This window comes from Phycodurus eques, chromosome 8 (genome assembly GCF_024500275.1).
Source record: "Phycodurus eques isolate BA_2022a chromosome 8, UOR_Pequ_1.1, whole genome shotgun sequence".
Classification (NCBI taxonomy): Eukaryota; Metazoa; Chordata; class Actinopteri; order Syngnathiformes; family Syngnathidae; genus Phycodurus; species Phycodurus eques.
Window position 1 is genome coordinate 7,121,110 of NC_084532.1, and position 24,800 is coordinate 7,145,909.

A 24,800-nucleotide genomic window follows, 5' to 3' on the forward strand; every position below is an offset into this window, starting at 1 on the left:
AAATAATAAGCATCCTTCTTCGTCCAGTCTTTGCTTCCTTGCTTCCAGATTTCTTCCCAGTCTCTGGAGGAAAGCGTGAGCATCAGTGATACACTGCTGCGCGCTCCGCTGCAGGAGACTGAACGTCAATCACACGGGTAACCTTGGGAACCGCCAGGCCCGCCCCTAGCTTGTCCTGATTGGTTGCCCAGTGGGGGACCAGCAGTCACAAGTCCAAATGGATCCACAGATGGATACTGAAAACTGTGATGGGATCATGTGCAGAGCCAAACAAACAGTGGCGAATTCCAGTACTTGTGAATTCGCCGTCTCTGCCTCTCTCCTCTCGGACTTCAGAGCCTTTATATTATAGTTGCCTAGCAACAGATAGGCATGTGAAGGTATACCGCGAAAGCAGAGGAGATGTGGGAGAGAGAGAGGAAGGAGTTCAAGTCCTTAACTCTCTTTCAGTAGAGGTGTGTTGAATATTTTAGCTCTCTGCAGCAGCTTGTGTTGAGCACATCCTCAACAGTTAATGTAATCGTAGCACTGCAAGTGACAGTATAAAAGGGGTATCCTAGTTTACAATGCAGTATATAATAACTGCTCAAAAACTGAAGGGGACACTTCATCAACTCCAAATCAACCATAGCCTACCTGACCTCGATGTCCAATTATGGAGTTGCTGTTGCATAAATGAACAGACATTTGGCTTTTGTTAAGGAATGTTTTTGCAGGTGTTGGTCACAGATTATTTCCCCCTCCTCATCCTTTCCAGGACAGCACATCCATCGGTGCCGTGGCCAGAAGGTTTGCTGGTTCTCCCAGCACAGTTTTAGGAGCATTGAAGAAATACCAGGAGAGGTGTAGGTGGGCCTTTGAAGGCAACAGGTATAGTAGCAGGCGTTCTATTTACTGGCGAGACCTGCAAAATGACCAGGGCCAACATCCACAAGTGGGGCCTGCAATCACAGGCAGAGAACAATTGCCAGAAAACACCAGAAGTGGCAGAAATGCCTTTCGCACCCAGTTTGCCTCACAGATGCTGAGCTTTATTCAATTAATTGTAATTATTTCCCCTTCAATTCAATTTCGATTCAGCAAATTCTCTGAATCGACTCACCGCCTGCCCAGTGGGGGGCGCTTTTCATGCGTTTCGTATTGTACGGACAGAAGCCGCATGCGACCAAACAACAACATAATGGCGACGAAAGCAAACAGCCGTGGAAGCCGGAGCGTAGAGCGAGTGACTTAAATCTGACGTTTGTCAGATTTAACACTACTAGTAGTATTCAACACTACTAGTAGTATTTAACACAGGAACACAGGAAATGGACACAAAACACTCGAACCACGATACGCAATACGCACACGAAAACACGCCGGAAGTTGCCGTTCCAAAGTTGTACGGAGTTACGACCGCAGTTTTGGGGTTGTTTAAGACCTGCTACACACAAAAGGATTTTTCAAATCTTTTATTCTTTTTTTCAACTGATTCAGGACAATTTTGCATTGCTGAATCCGAATCTGAATCCGTTTCTCTTGTTCAGGTCAGGCTTTGATGCAAAGTTGTGAAAAGTTTATTCATCAAATGTTAAAAACGTTGCTTACTGTAAACTGAACAGTAGATACTGATAAAAGTAAGTACCTGTAAAATGATTGTTTTGTCATCATTGCTCGAAATTCAAGACACGGAACGCCGTTTATTTGAACCTCTAAAGCGAAAATACCTGTCCACGTAAACAAAAATATGTGCCCATGGTTCAAAACGTTGACCTGATTGAGCAAAACCAATGTGAAATTTGGATTCAGCACCTCACAACTGTCCTAAATTAGCTAAAAAATCTCCGACAATAATTTTGCATTTATTTATTTATTATTTGTGCTGTTGAACCGTCAGCTCAAGTAGAATGGAGAATCCCTTTTATGCTGGAACAGGTTTACTGTGCCACAGTTCAGGTTTTAAGCTGGCACTGTGGTTCTTCGTATTCTTGAAAATTTCAGTCGGACAGAACAAAGTTTTAAACAGGAGTGACAGTAAAAAAGATAAGTAAATATAGGAAGAGAAGACAACAAAAGACATGACACTAGCGGTAAGAAAGATGAGGCATTTCCTCTATGAATTTGTTGTTGACCAGTGTTATTTAAAGGAGAAGTAGGTAGCTCGGGAAAAAAACAAAAACAAACATGTTTTATCATATATGTTATTACTCCCTGCATTTCCTGACAGTAGAAATTGTATTGAAATGATCTTTTGAAAACTCCTCCCTCGTCGAATGCTTGTAATTTAATTTTCATTATGAATTTAATACGTCCCCATGACGGCGGCTACCCCTGGTTTGCCAACAATTGGATCTTCTAACACAAGGAAACAAGCAGAGCGAAGAAACCAGAAAGGCTAAACAGAGGGAATCTGATAGAGAAGGAAACAAAACCAGCATACACATTAGAGCTACTATTCGAGTGGTGGCGTCAACTCAGACTCCCTGAGGAACTCGATGGCCACAAGAGCAACATGGCTTCTATTCTCCTCGTCAGGTCAGTCTATCTCATACTTTTATTTTGAAGATAGTCAGCCTCGACCTGTTTCGGACCTTAAAATCGTGACAGGCCCACAGTTAACACACCTCAGACCTAAGTACAATTCTATAGGATCATCTTATATGACATAAGATTGTGTGGCGATTGATGTGCTTGGTCGGGAAGGGGCAGAATTGGGACAAAAACAGCCCGATTGTCTTTATGTGTGCACCAGCCTTTAGTCCGCAGAAAGTCTAGCACTTACATGTGATGGTTGTACTTCCAGAGCGACCGACCCCTACGCACTGTACATAACTATCACTTCTCTTTTCATTTCTAACGAGTTGGAACTAGTGCCAAATGTTCTGCAGACTAGAGCCCTACATGGACGTCACACAGGGAGCAATATAGCGAACTTTTCGACAGAGGCAATAAATGAATGAGGTTTGACAAAGAAAGTAATTGCATAAGGCCGCAAACATGATACTTAAATAGAGATTACTTGGAAACCTTGCAAATAATTATCCATCCATTTCCGCTTAACCGAGGTCGAGTCGCAGAGGCTGAAGCTTTAGCAGGGAAGCTCAGACTTTATGTTAATATTTATATTTTAGATTAAGTGATATTGTTCAGAAATATCTGAATTTGCACATTTATATTTTAGTTATCTTTATTTTATTTGACATTCATACTCTGTATAAAAAAAAAAATTAAAAATAATACAAATAGAAGTTACTCACTCGTTACCAGAGGTGTGGACTCGAGTCACATGACTTTAGACTCGACTTGACAATATATTTGATGAGCAGTGCCTGGTTTTCTCCACACATACCACTTAGAATTAAGGCCAAAAAGTTCTATCTTGGTCTCATCAGACCAGAGAATCTTATTTCTCACCATCTTGGAGTCCTTCAGGTGTTTTTTTTTTTTTTTTTTTTAGCAAACTCCACACGGGCTTTCATGTGTCTTATACTGAGGAGAGGCTTCCGTCGAGCTACTCTGCCATAAAGGCCCGACTGGTGGAGGGCTGCAGTGATGGTTGACTTTCTAGAACTTTCTCCCATCTCTGGAGCTCAGCCACAGTGAGCTTTGGGTTCTTCTTTACCTCTCTCACCGAGGCTCTTCTCCCCCGATTTTTCAGTTTGGCCGGGTGGCCAGCTCTATGGAGCGTTCTGATCGTCCCAAACGTCTTTCATTTCAGGACTATGGAGGCCACTGTGCTCTTAGGATCCTTAAGTGCATCAGATTTTTTTTGTAACCTTGGCCAGATCTGTGCCTTGCCACAATTCTGTCTGTGAGCTCTTCAGGCACTTCTTTTGACCTCATGATTCTCATTTGTTCTGACATGCACTGCAGTTACGGTCTTATATAGACAGGGGTGTGGCTTTCCTAATCAAGTCCAATTAGTATAATCAAACACAGCTGGACTCCAACGAAGGTGTAGAACCATCTCAAGGATGATCAGAAGAAATGGACAGCACCTGAGTTAAATATGAGGGTCACAGCAAAGGGTCTGAATACTTACGGCTGTGTGATATTTGTTTTTCTTTTTTAAATCTGCAAAATTTCAACAATTCAGTTTTTTTCTGTCAATATGGCAGGCTGTGTGTACATTAACGGAAAAAATAAATAAATGATTTCATCGAATGGCTGCAATATAACGGAAAATTTTAAGGCGATCTGAACACTTTCCATACACGCTGTAGGTAGCACACAAAAGGATAAATAAAAGTAGCAAACGGCATCAATCATTGTAACAGAGTAAAAATACTAAAAAGGCTGAGTAATAGTATCTTGCATTCAAACTACTCTGACAAGTACAATTTATCCAAAATGCTGCGTAAATGTTGGGTGTTACTACCCACTTCTGCTCGAGTACAATATTTTGCTGCTCTACCCACCTCAGCATATGTTCTATTTTTATTAGACTTTGCTGGTCATTTATTCATATTACACCTCATTGACTGCATATCAATACATAAAGATTACACAGTACCCTGCAATGAGACCATTGCACATTGCAATGACGATGCTCCACCAATATACCGTGCAGCCCTATACTGTACACATTACACCAATAGTCCAGTTAGACTAGACCTTTGAATAAAGTTGAATCACTTGCATCCTCAAACAGCACTTTATGCCACTTGAGATTTTGTGCACCTCCATCAACAGCTAAAAATTGACTGTTCCATGTTAAAATACATCTAGCATTCATTTTGTGAGAATGTTGGTTTATTTTCAAGCAAACATTCCCAACCAGCAGCAATTGCTCTTCAAATGTGCAAGTCTGTACCTGAATTAGAGCTAGTGCACCCAGAGGTTTGAAGAAAAAAGATAAACATGCAATTGCAAAACATTTTATTGCAAGTATACAAAACTGGACAGACAAATCTATGAAAATGGATCTTATGTACAACGAGTGTTTGAATAACGCAGTTGGGTTAGCATGCTGGTCTTGAAAGAGCACGAAAGCAGCAACTCGTCACGCTGAAGATTGGACAGAGGCCGACTGGACAGCAGGCTGCATGAAATTAATACAATATATAAGCAAACAAAGCCCACATAACTGAAGCGTCGTGTCTTAAAGGTTGTTTCATATTGCGTTGCATTCTGCCACTGTAATTACCAGAAGCATTCAACTGTGTGGCGTAGAATTGAGTTGCACAACTAAACATGGCAACGTTTAGTTGCTTGAAACTTGTACCAAAGTACCAAGTCGGAGCATGTAAACCAGTTGAGTTTATGCCACTTTACAAAAAGTATTCATGGCCTCACCAGTGAGCAGACATTTATATTTTGGGGATATTTCAAGGTGAGGAGAGAAAAAAGAAAAAAAAATTGAGTTTAATTCTAACTAAGTGGCACTACGGTCTGTGGTACTATCCACAGAAGATTAGCAGCAGGAGCTTCAGCGTATTGCGGAACAATACAAGCCTCAACACTCGCCTCCTGTGAAGTTTGCTTCTCAACTCCATTGTTGGCACTAGAGTTTCCACTGCCATTAAATGTAGCTTCCTGTTTGGCCTGCTTAGCATCAGTGTCCTTTACTGGGCTGCTCTCCTCTGGTTTCCTCTGTGTAGAAATGTATATATATAAAAAAAAAAAAAAAAAGGTGTGGAAGGAAGAAAAGACTGAAATAAAGCCTCACAACTGCATTCCAGGAGGAAAATTTAAATCTGGACACAACACCATAACCACTTAAAGCAACACATGCACAACACCTCAAAGCAAGATGAAGCATGTCTCCAAGGCATTCACAACAACAACATTTCCCTAAACGTCACGAGTCACAGAACGAGCAATTGACAAGAATCGGATTGCGCTGAACCTTGTTAACGGGCGCAAGCTCATAAAAGATGGCCAGCAGGTGCATGCATCCTGTTCTCAGTCCTTCAACTTTATACAAAAAAAAACTTTAAACAAGAGAACTTGTCTCACCTTTTTCCTGACTAGGTGGGAGATGTCTGAGGCCACTTTGGAAGACATCGCACCCTCAGCTGATTTCACTGGGACCTGAAATTTGAATTTAACTTTGCTGTAAATTGGAATCAGTTTCAATATTTCATTCTGAAAAAAAAAAAAAAAATAAATTACCTGTGTGGGGGCAGCAAAGCCTGAAGAAGGGCAGCCATTTTCACTCAGGGACGCTGATGAGGTTGACGCACCACCCTGCAAAAGGTTATTTACCAGAGTTAGTTGAATAAACAAGTTCAATGAGACCCTCATTTAATATTTATTAAAAAAAAAAAATCAAAAATGTCAAGCATTTTGTTAATTTTACTGTGGCCATACAAGTGTCTGCTGGATGGCCTGGGAGGCAGCACTGGCTGTTTTCTGAGTCTCTTCAGCATCTTCTATTTTTTCTCGAATGTCAGGCAGAAGCTGCTTCAGTTCTTCCAGCTCAGTCTTCGCCTCGGTCAACCCTTCGGTGCCCTCTGCAGCATCGATCAAGTCCTGCAACATGGCTACACAAAGACTGGGATCAGCACTGCAACACTATTGCATTACACCAGGTCAGTATTTGGCCTTAATGTATGAGATGTTAACATAAAATAAACACCAGCAAAGATTTGTGCGGTCTTACCCAGGCGGGATTCAATCACTTTTATGGAACTGTTGTAGTGTTGTATGGCCTGGCTGTAGTGATCCATGTAGCACAGCATTGTGGCAACATGATAATGGGTCTCAGCCAGCAGACGACTGTGTGGAGGAAGATGCTTGAGCTGCAGGGTCAAACACTCCTGGAAGTCATCTAGTGCCTGAGGATAGTTGCCTTCAGGACAAAGCAGAGTTAACATAACCATGTTGCATACCGCTACAAGGTTCCCATTAAGACCACAACATACACCTTTGGCAAGGTCCAACTTAAGCCCTTTCAAGAACTAAAGCTTCCACATCTTCACTGCAGCGGCGATGTAAATATGACCACTTCAGTGTAATACAGCATCACGTTTTGCTATAGTCGTTCCCACAGACCAGTGACTCTGCCTGTGGAGTATATATATTTTAAGAGTCTTCTATATCAGGTGGGTATGAAGGACCCTCCTTCCATAAACTGGGTTCATTAGCAAGGGAGAAGTTGTGTACAGGTTTAAAATGAAAAGAAAATGTACTTTTTAAGTCTCATGTATAGAGTTTAGGCCCTTGTAATGCATGCCCAGCCATAGTGTGAAATTACAAACTCAACTCTTAATTGTGTGATTAATCAGATTTAAAAACATTTACAGCCCTATTAAACTCTGATAGAGCGGAACATTTTAAAACTAAATTACTACTAATACAACCATTTCATTCTGAGGGATTTGTTTTAACTTGTACTATACCCATTTATAATAGACAATTTTTTTTGGGGGGGGGGGGGAATTTTACATGGACAGATTATGGCAGTTTTAAAACAAAGTTACCATTTAACGTACGTTAAAGTACAAGGACTTTTCAAACGTTTACCATCTTTAAATTTAACAGACAGTATAGAACAGAGCCAAACAGACCCGTTTCTGCACCAACTTCTCCAAGTTTCAAGAAGGCCTGGGCTGCCATGAGCTGGTCTTCTTTGCCTTCCTTTCTGAAAGAATTTCAACAAGCAGCATTAAAACGAGTAAGAAACTTATAATCCAAGGGCATCTTGCGCTCACCTCTTATAGATGACCTTTGCCACCTCTAACATTTCCCAAGCCAATTGCAGATTGCCAACTTCATCATCCTCCTGACCAGTGTGGAATACATAAAATGATTCAAAGACACTTAAATTGAGACATTTCCAAGACTGAAATTACCTTGTCACCTTCCTTATCTTCATCATCGTCATCATCATCTGCGTGAAAACGATTCATATTGACAAGCTGCTTAAAAAATGCACAGCCAAAAAAAATAAAATTGCTCACAAGTAGTTTAAATAGTCTAGATTTCCTTTTAACACCAGCATGTGAACTGATAGATTTAAAAAAAATAAAATAAATTAAAAAAAAAAACTACACCAAGGTTTGTGCTGCAGCCAACATGCAACTATAATTAGTGCTTTGTATTAAAAAGGTCTACTGCCTGCCCTCTGCTTCTTCCTCAGGCTTGGAGTCGCCGTTTTCTTCGTCAGCCTCAGTCTTCTCACCATTCGGCTCTTCAGTCTTTGCCATGCCGTCTTTGAGACTTTCCCCAGCACCGTTCACGACTCCATTCAGTTGCGCTTCCTCAACCAGACTCTTCTCCGCTCCATTTAATTGGGAAGCAGAGTGCTTTCCAAAGTCACCCCCAGCTTGTTTGGTTGGAGACTCTGCAAGACCATTTTCCTGCTTCACCTCAATGCTGCTCTGACCATCCTCTGACTGCGCTTTGGTTACTACTGGCTCAGGTTTCTCCGCCATTGCGTCATACACCTGCTTTCGTAGCTCATCACGAGTGTTTTCTGCACCAGAGTGGCATGTAGTAAATTAGTTTGGCTTGTTTCACCAAGAATTATATTTGCCTGTTAGTTTGCATTAATTCTTGACAATGTTCATGGGCAGGGAACTTGTGCAGCATTGGACAAGCCATACTAAGCAACTGTTACAACCATGTAAAATTCTATTAAAACAGATACGCAACCAAAGAATGTGGACATTGTCACTTTTCTGCACAGACTTCCCATAAAACCTTTTAGGCCAGCTACAAACCATGCAACATGACCTAAACCGACCGAACAGTTGCGCAGTGCGCGGCAACTAGATTGAACGAGGCAGACCGTCAGCCACAGGTTTTGCAGAGATTCAAATTGTTTTTCATGAAAATTGTGAACAACGTCACAACATTGCAGGTTTAACAGCCAATCAAAAATTTGGTGTCGTATCAGGTGAGCTTTTACACCTAAAATAGGTTCCAAGTTAAAATAGAGTATCAATCACTACTAGTTAAAACTTAACTATAATGTACATGTGGGTGAAAAAGCAAGGTGGAGAGTTTGTCACGAATGAAGGAGTGCAGTCAAGGAATGGCACAAACAGTTTCGCCAACATCCAGACTTTTTCCACACCCCCTCACCCATTTGAAAGCCTACCGTCAAGGTTATTGGCACTTTCAATATTTGAATTACAAGGCTGCTCCTCATCTTCAGATTCTTCAGGGACTCCTTCGAGGGCATTGCCAAGGACCGCGTTCTCCATCCTAACACAAAAATGCACGAGACACATTTATCAATGACAGGAAGACCACCGTTTTTCCATCACTGCTTGTTTCCCAATCTATGCTGGTCTGACAGCCAACAGCGCTAGTTAAAACAAGATGAACTTCAATCGACAATGCACCACATTAACCGTTTTAACACCGGGGTTACCTGGCAAGCTCAAGCAGGGACTTCCCACACAGGAAAAATGCCTCGCCACACTCCTCTGCAGTGTCTCCATACCTGGCAGCTCTGACATGCACATAAACAAACAGCGAATCACACTTCATCATTCGCACCCCTACTATACTGCCGACTTTTAAAGTGATAATTTCAGTTTTTACTGTACACACAAACAAAAAATTTAAATGTGACTTCAGCATTGCACACTTTCAGTCGTAATACCACAACACGCCAGGCAACTGTTGAAGCAAAAACACTTCCTCTTATTTGAAGAACTTCTGAAGTCTTAGTTTTCTCAAAGCATTTCAATACAATAGCCTGTTCTTTACAGCGATAAAAAGAATAGTTCAAAGTGCTTTTCAATACATTCGTGTAGAAATTTGCATTCAAAGCATGTGGGACAGGTAAAACGAAATTCATGGGGTTTCACTGTACTGCAATGCAGTTGACGGAGACTAAGACTTGTTTATGTGAACAAATGCAGTTCTTTCTTTAAAGCAGCCCAGAAGACAAAAAAAATGTGGGAAAAGCCCCATTTCGTGACCCACATGTACTCACAACATGCTGCACGCGTCCTGAAAGACACCGACTGCAGAGACGACGTCGCCCATCACGAGATGCCTGTTCCCTGTGCCGATGAGCTTCTTTGCCTCCTCCATGACGTCTACAGAACTGTTGAGAAGGGAAGAACAAAAACAAAAAAAACATACATGCAGTCAACGTTCAAGAGCCCCAGAAAGGCCCAGCAAGGACCGAGGACGCTCAGACACTCACCTGCCTGTCGTGGCTGCTGACGAAGAGCACGGCTTCTCGTCCACGCTGCTGTAAAACGTGTTAAACACACGTTTAGTCACGACTTCACTTGCTACTCGACATGACGTGGCGTCTACTTAATGGCGACATGAACGCCGTGGCATGGTAGCCAAGCTTGTTGTTAGCTTAATGGCTAGTCAATGGTGTTAGCATTTCTTAACGGCGAGCGAGTGCATTTGGAAATCCTGTTACTTTGCAATACTGCAAGATTCCGCCGCCGCCGCCACCACAACCAAGAACTAAATCGCAAACATGGTGACAATGCGAGGCGATCAGCTTTCGGTATTATCAAGTCAAAACGCCAAATGATAAGCTTTTACCTCTCAGAGCTGGACGCGCCGGACGTTTCCTCTGGCATCTTTCGGAGGCTCGGGAAGGACGACAGGGATTGGCCCAAAAAAAACGAAACAAACCAACAACAAAAAGACAGCAACCTGTGCCAACTATGTGACGGCGATTCAAGTTCTGTGGAGAAGTCTTTGTTGGCGCGCTTAAATAGAGGAAAAACAGTCTTTCTATTTCCGCTCAACTAGGAACGCGGGAGATGTCTTTAAAGGGGCCGCACCACATCTCGTGATGCATTCAATGAGAGTGGGAAGAAATAAGCCTCAACTCTACTCGGTACCAAAGACAACTTCACTGGGGCAAAAACGTATTTCGTCAGCCACCAATTGTGCAAGTTCTCCCACTTAAAAAGATGAGAGATTTCATCGCAGGTATACCTCACCTATGCGAGATAAAATGAGAAAAATGTCTGATTTTGAAAGAATTTATTAGCAAATTATGGTGGAAAATAAGTATTTGGTCACCTACCAAAAAAAAGCAAGATTTCTGGCTGTCACAGACCTGTAACTTCTTTAAGAGGATCCTCTGTCCTCCACTCGTTACCTGTATTAATGGCACATGTTTGAACTCGTTATCGGTATAAAAGACACGTGTTCACAACCTCAAACAGTCACACTCAATGAATGTATTGCGAGATTTTAAGTGAAAACCTTCCATCAGCAAGGGCATTGAAGATGAAACGTGGCTGGGTCTTTCACCATGACAATGATCCCAAACACACCGCCCGGCCAACGAAGGAGTGGCTTCGTAAAGAAGCATTTCAAGGTCCTGGCGTGGCCTAGCCAGTCTCCAGATCTCAACCCCATTGAGAAACTTTGGACGGAATTGAAAGTCTGTGTTGTCCACCGACAGCCCCAAAACATCACTGCTCTGGAGGAGATCTGCAACAGTGTGTGAAAACCTTGTGAAGACTTACAGAAAACATTTGACCTCTGTCATTGCCAACAAAGGGTATATCACAAAGTATTGAGATGAACTTTTGTTATTGACTAAATACTTATTTTCCACGATAATTTGCTAATAAATTCTTTAAAAATCAGACAATGTGATTTTCTAGATTTTTTTTTTCTCATTTTGTCTCTCATAGGTGAGGTATACCTATGATGAAATTTGAAGGCCTCTCATCTTTTTAAGTGGGAGAACTTGCACAGTTGGTGGCTGACTAAATCCTATTTTGCCCCACTGTATGTTGAACATTTTAAACAAGGGTCTGGCAAAGTCACTCGCATGCTGTCCATTAAAGCGGCCCACGAAGTCCTATAGTATGCTATTTTTTTGTTTTTTTTTTGTAACTGACATTGGATAATTAAGATGTAGCCCATTTGTTTTTTTGGGGTAATTTATCTCATTGACTATTGTTTAATTGATTTAAGAAAAATATAGTTTTACGTAGGTATGTAAAGGTTTTATAGGTTTTATGAAATAAGTAAATACTAATAACTATAGGATACCATGTATTCATACCAAGGCTAGACCGAGACCGAGGTAACGCTACAGGGAGGATATGTACATTTTAATCAACACAGGAGAGCAGTAGTGTACACACAATTTGCCCCTGGGCCTGTTGTCACATGAGATTTATACACGAAGGATTTCATCAATGTGTGTGTTTTTATTTCTTCCAGATAACGCAAAATATTTGGCTCGGACGATTTATTCTCTTGTTGCTTGGTGATATAATAAGTTGGACTCGAAATGTTCATTCATCTTCCGTACTGTCTATCCTCAATTCAGACATGCAAACAACCAAAGGCATGAAAAAGGTGACAAAAAACAACAACATTGTTGATTGTTGATTTTAACATAAATGGAGCAATTTGGAAGACTCTGAAGAGTACTACAAGGCAAAATCAACATTTCTTCATGCAGAAAAACATTTACTTACACCGCTCAAGTACATGTTGATGTACAAATTTAAGATTAAAATTAAATTTGCCGCATTTCTTTGATTATGTCACAACACAGAATGAACTAATTTCAAATTCAGAAATGGCCAATAAAAACAGAAACAAACATTGTACTCAAAAAAATATATACTGATATTATGTAATAATGTTGTAAGTTGCAAAGGACTTTGCCAGCCTCGATAGCGCAGTAGGCAGCGCGTCAGTCTCATAATCTGAAGGTCGTGAGTTCGATCCTCACTCGGGGCAGACCTTTTCGAGAATTTTATTGTATGACCAATTTTAAATGATTGGCGCTATGACTGCTCTAACTGCCAAACAATTTAATTTATAGTATTGTTCTTTTAATATAACTCAATGTAACTGTTTCCTGAATAGAATTCAAGAATTACGTTTTGTGATATGTCAGATTAGTTTTTTTTTTTAAAAAGTCCTTTTGTGATGAATCACGCGAATGTTTACTTGTCCTTTCTGAATCAAACATGAAATAATTCAAGTCAATAAGGACACAGTACCGTACATGAAAATACTGCTATGCCCCAAAGTAAACAGTAGGTGGTGCCATGCTCAAATTTCTTCTTATTAGTGGTTCACTCAAAAAAGAGCGACGGTAAAACTCAGTACAATCTATGTAATCAACAGCAGCTGGCGGGATAATAACTTTTAAATAAAGTTAACGGTTCATTCGGGCATTATATAATTTTCTCATGGTATATAGGAGATATATCATACTGTACTATATTACATTGTTAATAACATTCACAATTGCGTTTTCAGTAGGTTTCTAATCATTTAATGCACCTGCAATTTCAAAACAACATTTGGAATGTTTATGTCAATTAGGCAATCAAGTAGTGAGTAAGTCTGAGAGAGAGTTCTCCCAAATTTACAGAGAGAGAGAGAGAGAGAGAGAGAGAGAGAGAGAGAGAGAGAGAGAAGCTGACCGAAGGCTCCAGGCAGTGTCAGGCTTCACATGCAATTTTCAATCATAGTGTGTGCACATTGGGACCCCGTGTGGTGATATTTACCATCCGGTGCCCACCTTTCTCTTGCTTGTTTTTCCTTTCTTTCTAACTGAGATGTTGCAATGTTCCGTGCTGTCTTACAAAACGTGGATTTGTGTTGGGTGATTTTTTTCTACTTAGTTTTTACATCTGGTTGTAGATCAGCCAATGCAGACAGCTGTCATGAGGTGAAGAGAGCATACATGATGCGCCAAATAGGCCAGGTGGAACTGGTGCCAGACAGCCCCCAAACAGGTCAGTGTGTCTCTTTTATCATCACGGGACGATCACTAAAAGGGTAACTTATGCAAAAATAAATCCAATTATTAGGAAGGTAGACACAATCTTGAGTAGGCTTTAGTCGCTTTGATCTTGACAAAATTCTGACTTCATTTTCTTTTGCAGAAATGTATTTAACGTTATAAATACTACTTATTGTTTTTAAGGTGATCTTGCTGTGATAATGAAAACCAACTCAGAGTTTAGAGTGTTTTGTAACACAAGGCTAAATTCCAAATTGAGGGTATCGTCACTGTGCTGGTAGGCCAGCACTTCAGAGCGAGAGGCTATTCCTGTTGAAAATGGATATACTGTAAATAGACTGGGACACATAGAAAGCACACATGGCTCGGAGGAGGTGTCGAAGTGGTTGTTTTCTCACTTCTCAAGTCCAAGTTTATAAATCCAGTTCTTAATCAATCAGAGATCATCTGATTTGTACCCCCCCCCCCCTCCCCCCCCGTATCAATGATTTCCCTGGTAATTGTGGAGGGAAAAAAAGGAATTGAATTTTGCATTGCCTTCTCCTTCTTCCCATACTTAATTTCAAAACGGTCCAGACGGAGACTATTTATCAGCCAATTAAAATAATTTAATCAGATATCAACAAAAAAACATTACAACCCTAATGAAATAAAAGGTGGATTTTGTGGAGAGGTACGTCTTTGTATGTTTGCCTAGCACTTAGTTTTGCAGGAAACACTTTTTGAATGTAAGACATGAGAATTTGTTTGCCATTTTCAATAAATTGCTGATGGACTTTCTATTGATTTATTGAGACAATTTGATATTTAAAAATTTGATTCTGTTCAAATTATTGAATGCACAGAACGTGTGTGTTTTTGCATATGAATTTTTGTCGGTGTGTGTCTTTTTCAATTTTTGTATGTGCATGTGTGTGTGTATTGTGTGTGCGCATGTCACATCAGTATTCTACTATTATAAAGATGTATAGTGTATTGTGTTGGGAGAAAATTGCGTGTTTATATATCTGTGGACTACTGCTGCATACGGAGCTATATAAAGATTATATAAATATATAATATATGTATATATATTATATATATATATACAAATAAAGATGTGTTTAGTAATATGTGTTCGAAATCTCACCAACTCCCAAAACCTAATCATCAAATACATCAAATACAATATTCTTACCAACTGACGTCTTCTGCTATGAATACAAAGGAATACTGTATATATATGTGCCTATAGTAACATGTGTACAGTATGTCAGCCAAGCCATTTATCAAAATTATGTTTTAGTTGACGATACATGCTGTAGCCTACTTAAACCAAAGATTAAATTCTATTTATTTACATTGTCTAATGCACATCCAAAGGAAAAATGAAGTGTATTGATTGTGATTATGAAGCCAAGGATATGGAATGCATTATGTCATTGAATAGCTGAAGATTGTGTGTCTGCGCGTGTGTGTTTGCATGGTGCATGTGTGTCAGGTCATACATTGGTGAACAGTCCATTCCTCTCATCCCTCTCTCCCTTGATCTCAGTCAGCTGCTTGACATTTTGGCGAACACACACACACACACACACACACACACGCACACACACACACACACGCACACGCAGACACACACACACACACACACACACTTACACACACACACGCACACACACAACCAATCACCTCTGAGGACACTGCTTATTTACTTTAATTTCCTGCAGACCTACCCTGACTGTAACTGTAAACTAAGACAGTGCCGACCTTGCCTTCGGTCTTTGGTCTTCACCAAGGAATGGGGTCCTCAGTGTGCATGCGGCTTACTCAATATACAGTAATGTGATTGTGGTAAGAGCTTTATATTACCGCAACATCACTCTGAATTTTTGACAGGTCGTGTTGTCATGTGTATGTAATTTCCTCAGACAGTGCTTCTGACATGACTGAGAGAGTTGTTTTCATTATTATTAATTTCATAAAAATGAACACATTCCTTTTGAGATCAGCCTATGAGACATATTTTAATTACACGGGAATGAAAGTGGATCGTGTACAAGTTATTTGACTATTCCTGTAAATGTGATTGCCCACCGCTGCACCCCCCCCGATATACTCTCCCCGAGGCATCGTCACCTTGTCACCTTGCTGTGGTGGAGGTTTCTGTGGGCTAATGATCCTTGGAGCTAAGTTGTCGGGGGCTTTCTGCCCTGGTAGGGTCACCCATGACAAATAGGGCCCATGTTAGGGACTGGACAAAGCACAGTTCAGAACCCCTTATGATGAATCAAAAACAATGGAACACGTTTTTCCTTGCCTGGACACTGGTCACTGGTCCCTCCTTTGGAGCTAGGCCTGGAGGTGGGGCTTGATTGCGAGCGGCTGATGGTAGGCCCATCACTCTAAGAGACAACATTTTGCCTGCTTTCCATTTTCACCACCTGTGGAGGGCCTAACCGGGGTCAGGTGCACTATTAGCTGCGGGGGGGGGCTAAAGGCCAGGACCATGGTGGTCCAATCCCTGTCTGCAGAAGCTGGCTCTCGGTATGTGGAATGTCAGTTCTCTGGCAGGGAGGGAGCCTTAGCTGGTGTGCAAAGCTGAGCGGTTCTGACTAGATATAGTCGGGATTGCATAATGTGGTTTGTCAAACCTGAGACGAATTTAGATGGCTAATTTAGCATCTTTTAATACTGCATTTGAAAAGCAGGTGCAAACCTGCACACACAGTGGTGCCAGCATAGCACAGTCAACATTTTTGAAATGCCAGAAGCAAAAATTACAGCAACACATCATCTTTTCAGCAATGTAATTTTGGATCTTCTGAATGATCTAAGGGATGACTTGGCACCGGTCACTAGGAGTCATGCCATATCGCCTATGACAAAACTCCTCTCAACTCTGTATTTCCTTGTGTCTGGGCTATTTCAGTGCACCATGACAACTGGTGCTGGCCTCTCACAGGGTAGTTTTCATATGTGCTGTTCTAAGTTTTGAGTGCAATGTTAATCACGATGAGCAGGGTTGACAGGCATTGAGACAAGTTCAATCAAACAAAACATAGCTATCTTGTGGTTGCTGGCTACTCCAAAATTATTGGATTTTTTTTCAATAATAATCAATAATTAAAAGGGAACTAAAGCCCCTCAATTTGTTTTAGGTCGACCGCAGAGGGAGATATTGGGCAACATGGCGGCAACCAGAGATGGTTGAAAAATTATAAATTAAACTGTTTTAAAACACAATATTAATTAGAATATCATGTATAGACTAGTGGGTGCACATACAATGTGTTCTTGCAAAAAATGTTTGGGCTTTAGTTCCCCTTTAATATGTTTTTTTGCCTCTTCCACTAATACTTCCAATTCCATCACTCATTACCTTATTTTGCGCTTGCAGAGCTCTCACAAATTTTCCACGGCGAAAATCATCAGTGCTACCCAAAGCGCAAACCCCTCTTTATTTTTGAATAATATAAATGCTTACAACTATTGCTAACAGCACACACCTTCTGGTAAACTGAATGCAAACGCAATTTAGCTCCCACTATTTGGGATCTTAGTTAAAGATCGCAATCTTAGTTGATCATGCGCAATATGATCGCCGACAGCATCCGCAATCTGTTAGAGTGAACACACAATTTTGCGCCTTGTATTTGGGATGTATGTGTAAATTGGCTGACTTGGGAACACCTTGGGACCCACCTGGAAGAGTTGGGCAAAGTGACTGGGAAGAGGGAAGTCTGGGCTATCCTGCTTAGGCTGCTCACCTTGTGACCTAATCCCAGATAAATTGGAAAAGATGGATAGATGGATTACTAAAATCTTGTCAGGCTAGACTAAACAGATGTTTAGTATCCATTGTTATTGGTATTTATAGTAAACACAGGGGTTCATTGGTTTCTAAACATTTTACGATCTCACTTTTTTAAGAGGCAGAAGATTTCAACCATGGCAGCTGAAGTAAAAAGTTCATAAAGAAACTACAAATTCAGATCTGAAATGCATAAATACAGTAATAAAAGCATCATTTTCCCAGTTGATCACATGATCTGCGGATGTTGACTCAAGACCTGCAGCCTGATATTGCTCTGTAATTCTGCTCACAGACAAACCTACACGAACAAAAACACCAAACCAGATTTTTTTTTCTTGAGCCTAATACTTTGTGATGATATTAGGCATTCGTGGTATGTCTATGACTACAATAAAACAGAATTATAGATCTGTTTCCTCGTTCACTCAGATAACTCTCTCCGAGTGTGTGTCCACTCTGGGCCGGGGTGCTGCACCAGTAAGATGGAGGACAGTTACATGGCTGCTGTTCGCAGCGAGACTCAGCAGAAGATTCGATCCTACAGCTTCGAGCTCAAGTACCTGATTGCTGGACACAGCAAAGCCTACCAAGGTGAGACAGACTTTTGGACTCTGTGATAAATCAAACATGTTTCCATCATTTTTTAATAGTACTTGTCCTCATTCTGGCCGCGGGTGAGTTGGAGCCTCACCTATCTGACTTTGGTGAGAGGTGGGGAAGACCCTGGAGTGGTCACCAGAAAACAAACAACCATTCACACTCACATTCACACCAATGGACTGTTTAGAGTCTTCAATTGTATGCATGTTGTAGCAATGTGAGAGGAAGCCAGAGTACCTGGAGAAAATCCAGCCAAGCACGGGGAGAACATTCAAACGCCATAGAGGAAAGCCAGAGCTAAGATTTCAACAACCAACCTCAGAACTGTGAGGCAGACGTGCCAACCACTAGGATACCAAGTTGCATAAAACAATGAATTCATGAGGTATGTTGATTATCAGGATTTTTGTTTTTTAATTGATGACAACTGACAAGCGCAATTAATGTGTCAAGTGATCTCAGTGACAGTGGATTTTGGTGCTTTAGCAATTCTGTCAAGTGCTTACAGGCCCCTATGTCATTCTCACTTTGTGTGTCCATCATGAAATAGTGTCAGGTTTATGTTGTGAGGCCAGTTTAATTTGTGAGGCGCCACAGTGACTTGCCAAACAAACAACTGATGTCCGATGGTCTTTGACTGAGCAAACTCTCAGGGAGAAGGGAAGTGGAAAACTTTGTTACTATCTTTCTGGTCAGCCTAGTCATAATCAGGTTTTGTTCGTGACCAATGAGAGTGCGACGGCCGAAGAATGTTTACATTCAGTGCGTATCCCCACCAAAGTGTTGTTGTCACGGGCAACAGCCGGTCTCTAACGGCCTGCTTTGAATAGGAGGGAGAATACTCGGCTTGTCCACTTGTCTCTCAGCACTATTCACCACTGAGTGTGTGTGTGAAAGAAAGATATGCATGGGGTGCACACATTATTGGAGGGTTAGTTGATGAGACCCAGACAGACCATAGCAAGTATGTTCTACTTTTTTTTTCCTTTTTTTTTGTTTTGTTTTGCCTGCTAGTCTCAGTTCTTTTTCAGAACGAAACTATCCATGGCAAATGCTCAGACATGAGGCAGTTATAATCAGTACTGCTAAATTCTGAATTATCTACAACCAGTTGGGCTTTTGCCGATGGTAAATACCATCGACAAAAGCCCCACTGGTTGTTGTTTTCTCTGCCAACAATCAACATTATTACCATACAGATTGAAGTATACATTTAGATGTGAAGTTCAGGACCTAACTAATGTCTGGCAATGTGCTGGGATCTGCCTGTCGACCTCTCGTTCCATTCTTCCCTCACTCGTGAACAAGACCCCCAAGACACGTGAACTCCTCCACTTGGGGCAGGATCTCATCCCCGACCTGGAGAGGGCACACCACCCACGCCGCCCACGACCCTAGTGAGGATAAGCGGAATAGAAAATGGATGGAAATAGATATATATCACGATGCAACTTTATTTTTTGTGTTTATGTTTACAAATGATGACTTCTTGTAGAAGTGGGCAGCACGGTGGACGACTGGTTAGCACCTCTGTCTCACAGTTCTGAGGACCCGGGTTCAATTCCAGCCTCACCTGTGTGGAGTTTGCATGTTCTCCGCGTGCCAGTTCAGGGTGTACCCTGCCTCTCGTCCAGAGTCGGCGGGGATAGGCTCCAGCACGCCGGCGAAAAAAATGGATGGATGGATGGATGGATGTTGTCGAAGTGATAGGATATGATATAAATGATATACGTTTCACCATGATGGGACATTGTCATTTCCTATAGAAAATGACAATGTCCCATCATGGTGAGCTATCGTTTTAATCGGCCCGCGGGCTACTCGTGGTTCGTGGGGTCTACCTGGGCACGGGCACCATATCGGTGACCCTTACCCTAGACAAAGGGTCTGCTCAGTCTTCTAAAGTAAATATAATTTATATTTGTAACATGGAGTTTAACAAAATTTTTAGGCTTTCACATCTGATTAGATCTTGTTGACATGATTGGAAACGCTTGATTAAAAATCTGAATTTGGGCCCTAATTGATTCAATTAATTTGGAGCGACCCCAGTGTTCTTCAACAGATTAGCTGAATCACAAAGCAACCTCTCTCCTAAACACACTCATTATAGCCCACTAAGTAACTGAGACATCCCCACAGCGGTTGTAGTCAGGCCCTGTTTACACCCTGTCCAAATCCAAATCCCTGTTGTGAAGGCATTTGTGTGTGTGCTTGTGAATATGCCGTCTGCATGCGTTTCATCTAGCACTGTGAGACCCCATTGCCCCATCCCCCACATCACAGCTGTCATCCAATCACCAAGACTGGAGAGAAGGTCACATGTCCGGAGGGGTTTTAGCCTTGTCACTTGATGCTGTTTGTGTTTGAGTAACTATTGCCAAGATGTGGGCATGCAAACAAATAAAGGCCAGACGTTCACACCGAGTACTTGGCATTTGATCCTTGCCCCTGCAGTCCCAGTTTGGTCTTCCTTAATAGCCCCTTCTTTTGAGGTAAATCCATCTGTTCAGGTAATTCATGAGCATAATTAAAAGATGAAAAAAAAATGTGTCAACATAGCTTTAATGGGCTGTTGTTGAAATGCGATCATTTGTGTTTAGGCAATGACAAATCCCTATTATGTGGATTGCTAGGTGGCTGCAGCTGTAAAAAGTTGTTTGAACACACACAGACATGTATGTTAACTGATCCATGAGGTGGTGCAAGTCACAGATAAATAGGTGTGTCTCTCTCCCTTGTACCGGCCCAGTTTTGTCTCTCTCTCTCTCTGTGTGTGCGTGTGTCAGGATGCCAATAGATTGGCATCACCATGTTCAAATGGCAAGTTTCAAACATAGACACACACCACTGGTGTCCAGTCACTGCAGATGGGAGGGAACAGTGCATTGTACTAGCGTATAAGAAACAGCAGATCCTGTGATTGGGCTCATTATCACCTTTCTATACATAATGTTGGGTTGTGGAAATTAGCAACATGATGAATTAATAGGTAAGCTATTTTGGATTACTGTATATGTACAGTAGTTGGATGCGGTCACTCCAAGGTTAGTCATACAAGGAAGGAGGAAGAGACGAAGGACACCCTGGACTGGTCATCAAGCCATTCAAGTACACATATTGACAAACAACCATTCACACTCACATCGCCCTATGGGTATTTTACAGTCTTCAGTTAAGATAACATACATGTTTGGAGAATGTGGGAGGAAATCAGAGTACCTGGAAAATAACAAAGCAAGCAACCGCGACAACATGAAAACTCCACACAGGAAGGCTGCGGCCAAAATACGAAACCTGAACTCCAGAACTGTGAGGCAGAGGCGCTAACCAATACGTCACCGTGCTGTCTCGCTGATGATACTGTAAACTGTTTTTCATGCTGATAGTTACATTTTGGATTTATGGGAAACATTTGCTATAAGAACAATTGTTAATGCACAAAACCCCACCAGGTTATAAATCCAGCAGATTCACAGTCAACGTCCAAAAGCTCAAAGCGGCAACGACTTTAACTTTATTTCTCAGTACCAACGTCGTAACGCCGTTTTCAACATCAAATCGTATTTTTAGTTATAAAGCTATTTGCTTGATCACATAACTACATTTACCAAGGCATTTCTAAACATTAAATAAATTTTTTCCATTAGGCGTCACTTACTTAGTTGGTGTATAAAATGACAGGATGGAAAGCGCGCAGCTGGAGGCAATGGCCGATGAGGGGGCAGAGATCTATGGCAAGCCCTTTTGCAGTGTTTCTCAATTACTAAGACACATGTTTTGGAACCATATATCGTTTTATCTAAACTGTAAAAACAAAACCCAATTTTCAAGCTTCATTCGCGAAAACCTCAGACTCAGAGCTCAGACCAAATGCCGTCAAATCAGACCCCGGGCCAATCAAAAATGGAAAACACCACTGGACAATCATTGCAAACAAGATGGAAAAAATGAATTCACAATGATCAGATCATAAAGCTGTAAGAGTATTTATTGTTCTCAATGAGAATGCATTTTGTACTAGGCCTGGCCTTGTACAGGTTTGTATAATGGAAAATTGATGTATTGAAAGACCTTTTTGGTTACCTCACTGTACAGTCATACTGTAAACATGGACATAATGAAAAAAAAAGCAGCTACCTGTACTTCTCTCTAAATCTTCAGACTATGGTGGACAGTGAATCTACTTACAGTAGGTTGGGCTGCACTCACTGCTTCCCTCATTGTCAAACTGTGGACAAGAACATGGTCTGCAAAAGTTGACTGTGTTTCCTCTGAAATATCTCATATTGTTATTTGTCTTAAACTGTATTCCTCAGGTATTGTACATATTCACTAATCACTTCCAGGCAACATGGTGACATAGTGGTTCTCACGTCTGCCTCAATTGTTGGCTCAGGCCCTGCTGTGTGAAGTTTGCATCTTCCTGTGTAGATTCTCCGAGCGCTTCCACCCTCCCAATTGTTAATTGAAGACTAGATTTTGTCCATAAGTGTGATTCTAAGTGATAGTGGTTGGTTTTCTGTGTCTGTGCCCTGCTATTGACTGGCAACTACCCAAAACCCAGCTGCAATAAACTCCAGCTCACCCGTGACCCAAATGAGCACAAGCTGTGTAGAAAATGGATGGATGGGTATGCGGGTATGTACTTCCACTACCTGTATTTGCCAAATGAATAGGATGCACACTAAGTAATAATGACGGGAAAATTAAGGTTAATAATGTTTTATTATTAATGGTTGAAGGAACATTAACACAAAGGCAGGGGCATGCATGAGTGTAGCAGTTTGGCAGCTCTTGCTGAGAAGCATGTCAGATTTTTGTGTAGTCAATAGACTCCAGGGCACCTCTCACAACTGAGCAGGCTGACAATAGCAATTCAACTCGCAATAAAGGCAGACTGAGACACACTGGCGAAAGCGGACAGGATCATGAAAACACACCGACAGAGGCAGAAAAGTTGCTAGTGGAGTGGCTTGCTAACTAGACTATGTTTGTAGTAGGGCTATCACATATGTTTTGGTCCGTTAAAGGATACTTCAAGAAAACATTTACAGTATGGTTTTATTATGGGGTGCAAAAATCAAGCAAGCAAGAGCTGTATGACTCAGGGCTACATAAACAGGTAAGATAAACAGCTAAGATAAACATTGTAAACTCCCAGCAAATATAGTGCGGCAGGGATGAGAGTATTGTAACGTATGTTTCACAACAGTGGTTTTTTATGTTTTAAAGAAAAGTATTCTTACACACCTGGTTGCCATCTAGTCTGTTTATCATAGTCCATTCATCAAAGACAAAATAACTAATCATAAACTCCAGGAGGTGACAAACTGCTGCTGTGATGCATGCCTCCCCTTTTGATTTAATATTACTAAGATTAATAGTTCAATTTTGTATTTTTTTTTTTTTTACCAATTTACCTTTCATTATTGATTTGTTTACATTTAATTCCATTGGCAAATATGGTTGCAAATAACATCCCAAAGTGATAGACTATAATACAATACAATACAATACAATACAATACAATACACATACATCCACATCAGTCGCCTGACGGTGAAATTAGCCGTTTTGAACTCAAAAGAGGCCATTTACGTGAATCGTATAGATCCGATGAGTTTTTCCTTTGGGGGGGGGGTGTCGCCATCGCCATCACTGTCGTCATAGGCTGTTTTGTACTCCTTGAACACTGGCAGCTAGATCCATTCCACACATCCACACACAGATGTAATTGTGAATATTACTCCGCGGCAGACTAATATGTGAAAGCGCATCGGCCTGGGGTTCCGCCTGTGCGCTCGGGACCTGATTTGGAGTCACAGGAGTTGACGACACCAGAAAAAAAAACACTTCTGCCGCTTCAGCTGTTAAGAAGTAACGGTACCAATGATCTAAATGTCGCTCGCTACTTTTATTTATCAATTATTGCTTATTTATCAACAATTTCGTGCGCGAGACTTCGACTTCCGTATTGGGCGCTGTTTGCCCCAATCCAGTTTAAGCGCTAGTGACGTTTCAGTCGAGTTCACCAATCAAACGACACAAGAAAGTCACATGACCTCACCCAACGTCTTCTATTGGGCTTCCTGGGCATAGGTTTAACACTAGATAAGCCAGCCCGGCTGATTGTCGTGCCTACGTGGCGGCCATTTTCCATGAAGGCAATGGCCCGCTACTCGTGTTTACATTTAGACGAACAAAAACAACAGCTTTCATCTGTTCTTGATTCAAATCCAGCCTCACCTGAGTGTAGTTTGCATGGTTTCCTCCCACATCTCAAAAACAAGCATGGTAGGTTAACTGAAAACTCCAAATTCCCCGTAGGTGTGAATGTGAGTGGGAATTGCTGTTTGATTCTATGTGTCCTGCGATTGCCTGGCGACCGGTACCCCGCCTCCCGCCCGAAGATAGCTGGGATAGGCTCCTGCAGCCCGCGACCCTAGTGAAGAGAAGCGGTAAAAGAAAATGGATGGATGGATAAATAATACATACTACCAAATATTTATTATGTGAATACTGTACTGTATATGGCGGCACGGTGGAAGACTGGTTAGAGCGCCTGCCTCACAGTTCTGAGGACCGGGGTTCAATCCCCGGCCCCACCTGTGTGGAGTTTGCATGTTCTCCCCGTGCCTGTGTGGGTTTTCTCTCTGGTTTCCTTCCACATCCCAAAAACATGCATGGTAGCTTAATTGAAGTCTCTAAATTGCCCCGAGGTGTGAATTTGAGTGCATATGGTGGTTTGTTTACGTG

The 24,800-nt window shown here is 41.5% G+C and overlaps 2 protein-coding genes, 1 long non-coding RNA gene and 1 other non-coding gene across 7 annotated transcripts in view; 3 read left to right on the forward strand and 1 right to left on the reverse strand.

The window, feature by feature from the left end:
- The first annotated feature begins 1,172 nt into the window (after positions 1 to 1,172).
- LOC133406602 (uncharacterized) lies at positions 1,173 to 8,575 on the forward strand. The gene is made up of 3 exons (XR_009769071.1): positions 1,173 to 2,072; positions 6,378 to 6,515; positions 8,066 to 8,575. It is a non-coding gene; the product is annotated as an uncharacterized LOC133406602 (long non-coding RNA).
- Positions 4,850 to 10,681, reverse strand: LOC133406601 (histone-binding protein N1/N2-like). Of its 4 annotated transcripts, XM_061684307.1 has the most exons (15): positions 10,450 to 10,681; positions 10,091 to 10,138; positions 9,875 to 9,988; positions 9,305 to 9,385; positions 9,029 to 9,135; positions 8,048 to 8,401; positions 7,779 to 7,816; positions 7,638 to 7,708; positions 7,494 to 7,567; positions 6,587 to 6,775; positions 6,295 to 6,467; positions 6,097 to 6,171; positions 5,941 to 6,015; positions 5,449 to 5,574; positions 4,850 to 5,023 (listed from the first exon to the last, which is right to left on the reverse strand). In XM_061684307.1, the coding sequence occupies exons 1-15, from the start codon at positions 10,485 to 10,487 to the stop codon at positions 4,985 to 4,987; spliced, it is 1,602 nt and encodes a 533-aa protein (XP_061540291.1). In that variant the 5' UTR covers positions 10,488 to 10,681; the 3' UTR covers positions 4,850 to 4,984. The 4 variants fall into 4 exon arrangements, with proteins under 4 accessions (XP_061540291.1, XP_061540292.1, XP_061540290.1 ...); XM_061684308.1 differs by lacking the exon at positions 5,449 to 5,574; XM_061684306.1 differs by lacking the exon at positions 4,850 to 5,023 and having other exon boundaries at positions 5,030 to 5,574.
- A 1,873-nt stretch (positions 10,682 to 12,554) lies between these two features.
- Positions 12,555 to 12,627, forward strand: trnam-cau (transfer RNA methionine (anticodon CAU)). Its single transcript has one exon. It is a non-coding gene; the product is annotated as a tRNA-Met (tRNA).
- Positions 12,628 to 13,369: 742 nt separating this feature from the next.
- The window catches only part of LOC133406302 (glypican-5-like), a 57,245-nt gene continuing 45,814 nt past the window's right edge, over positions 13,370 to 24,800 (forward strand). Inside the window, exons 1-2 of the mRNA XM_061683815.1 lie at positions 13,370 to 13,637; positions 17,871 to 18,032. Of these exons, the coding sequence (XP_061539799.1) occupies positions 13,466 to 13,637; positions 17,871 to 18,032 (334 nt within the window). The 5' untranslated portion in view covers positions 13,370 to 13,465. The remainder of the gene's footprint in view (positions 13,638 to 17,870; positions 18,033 to 24,800) is intronic.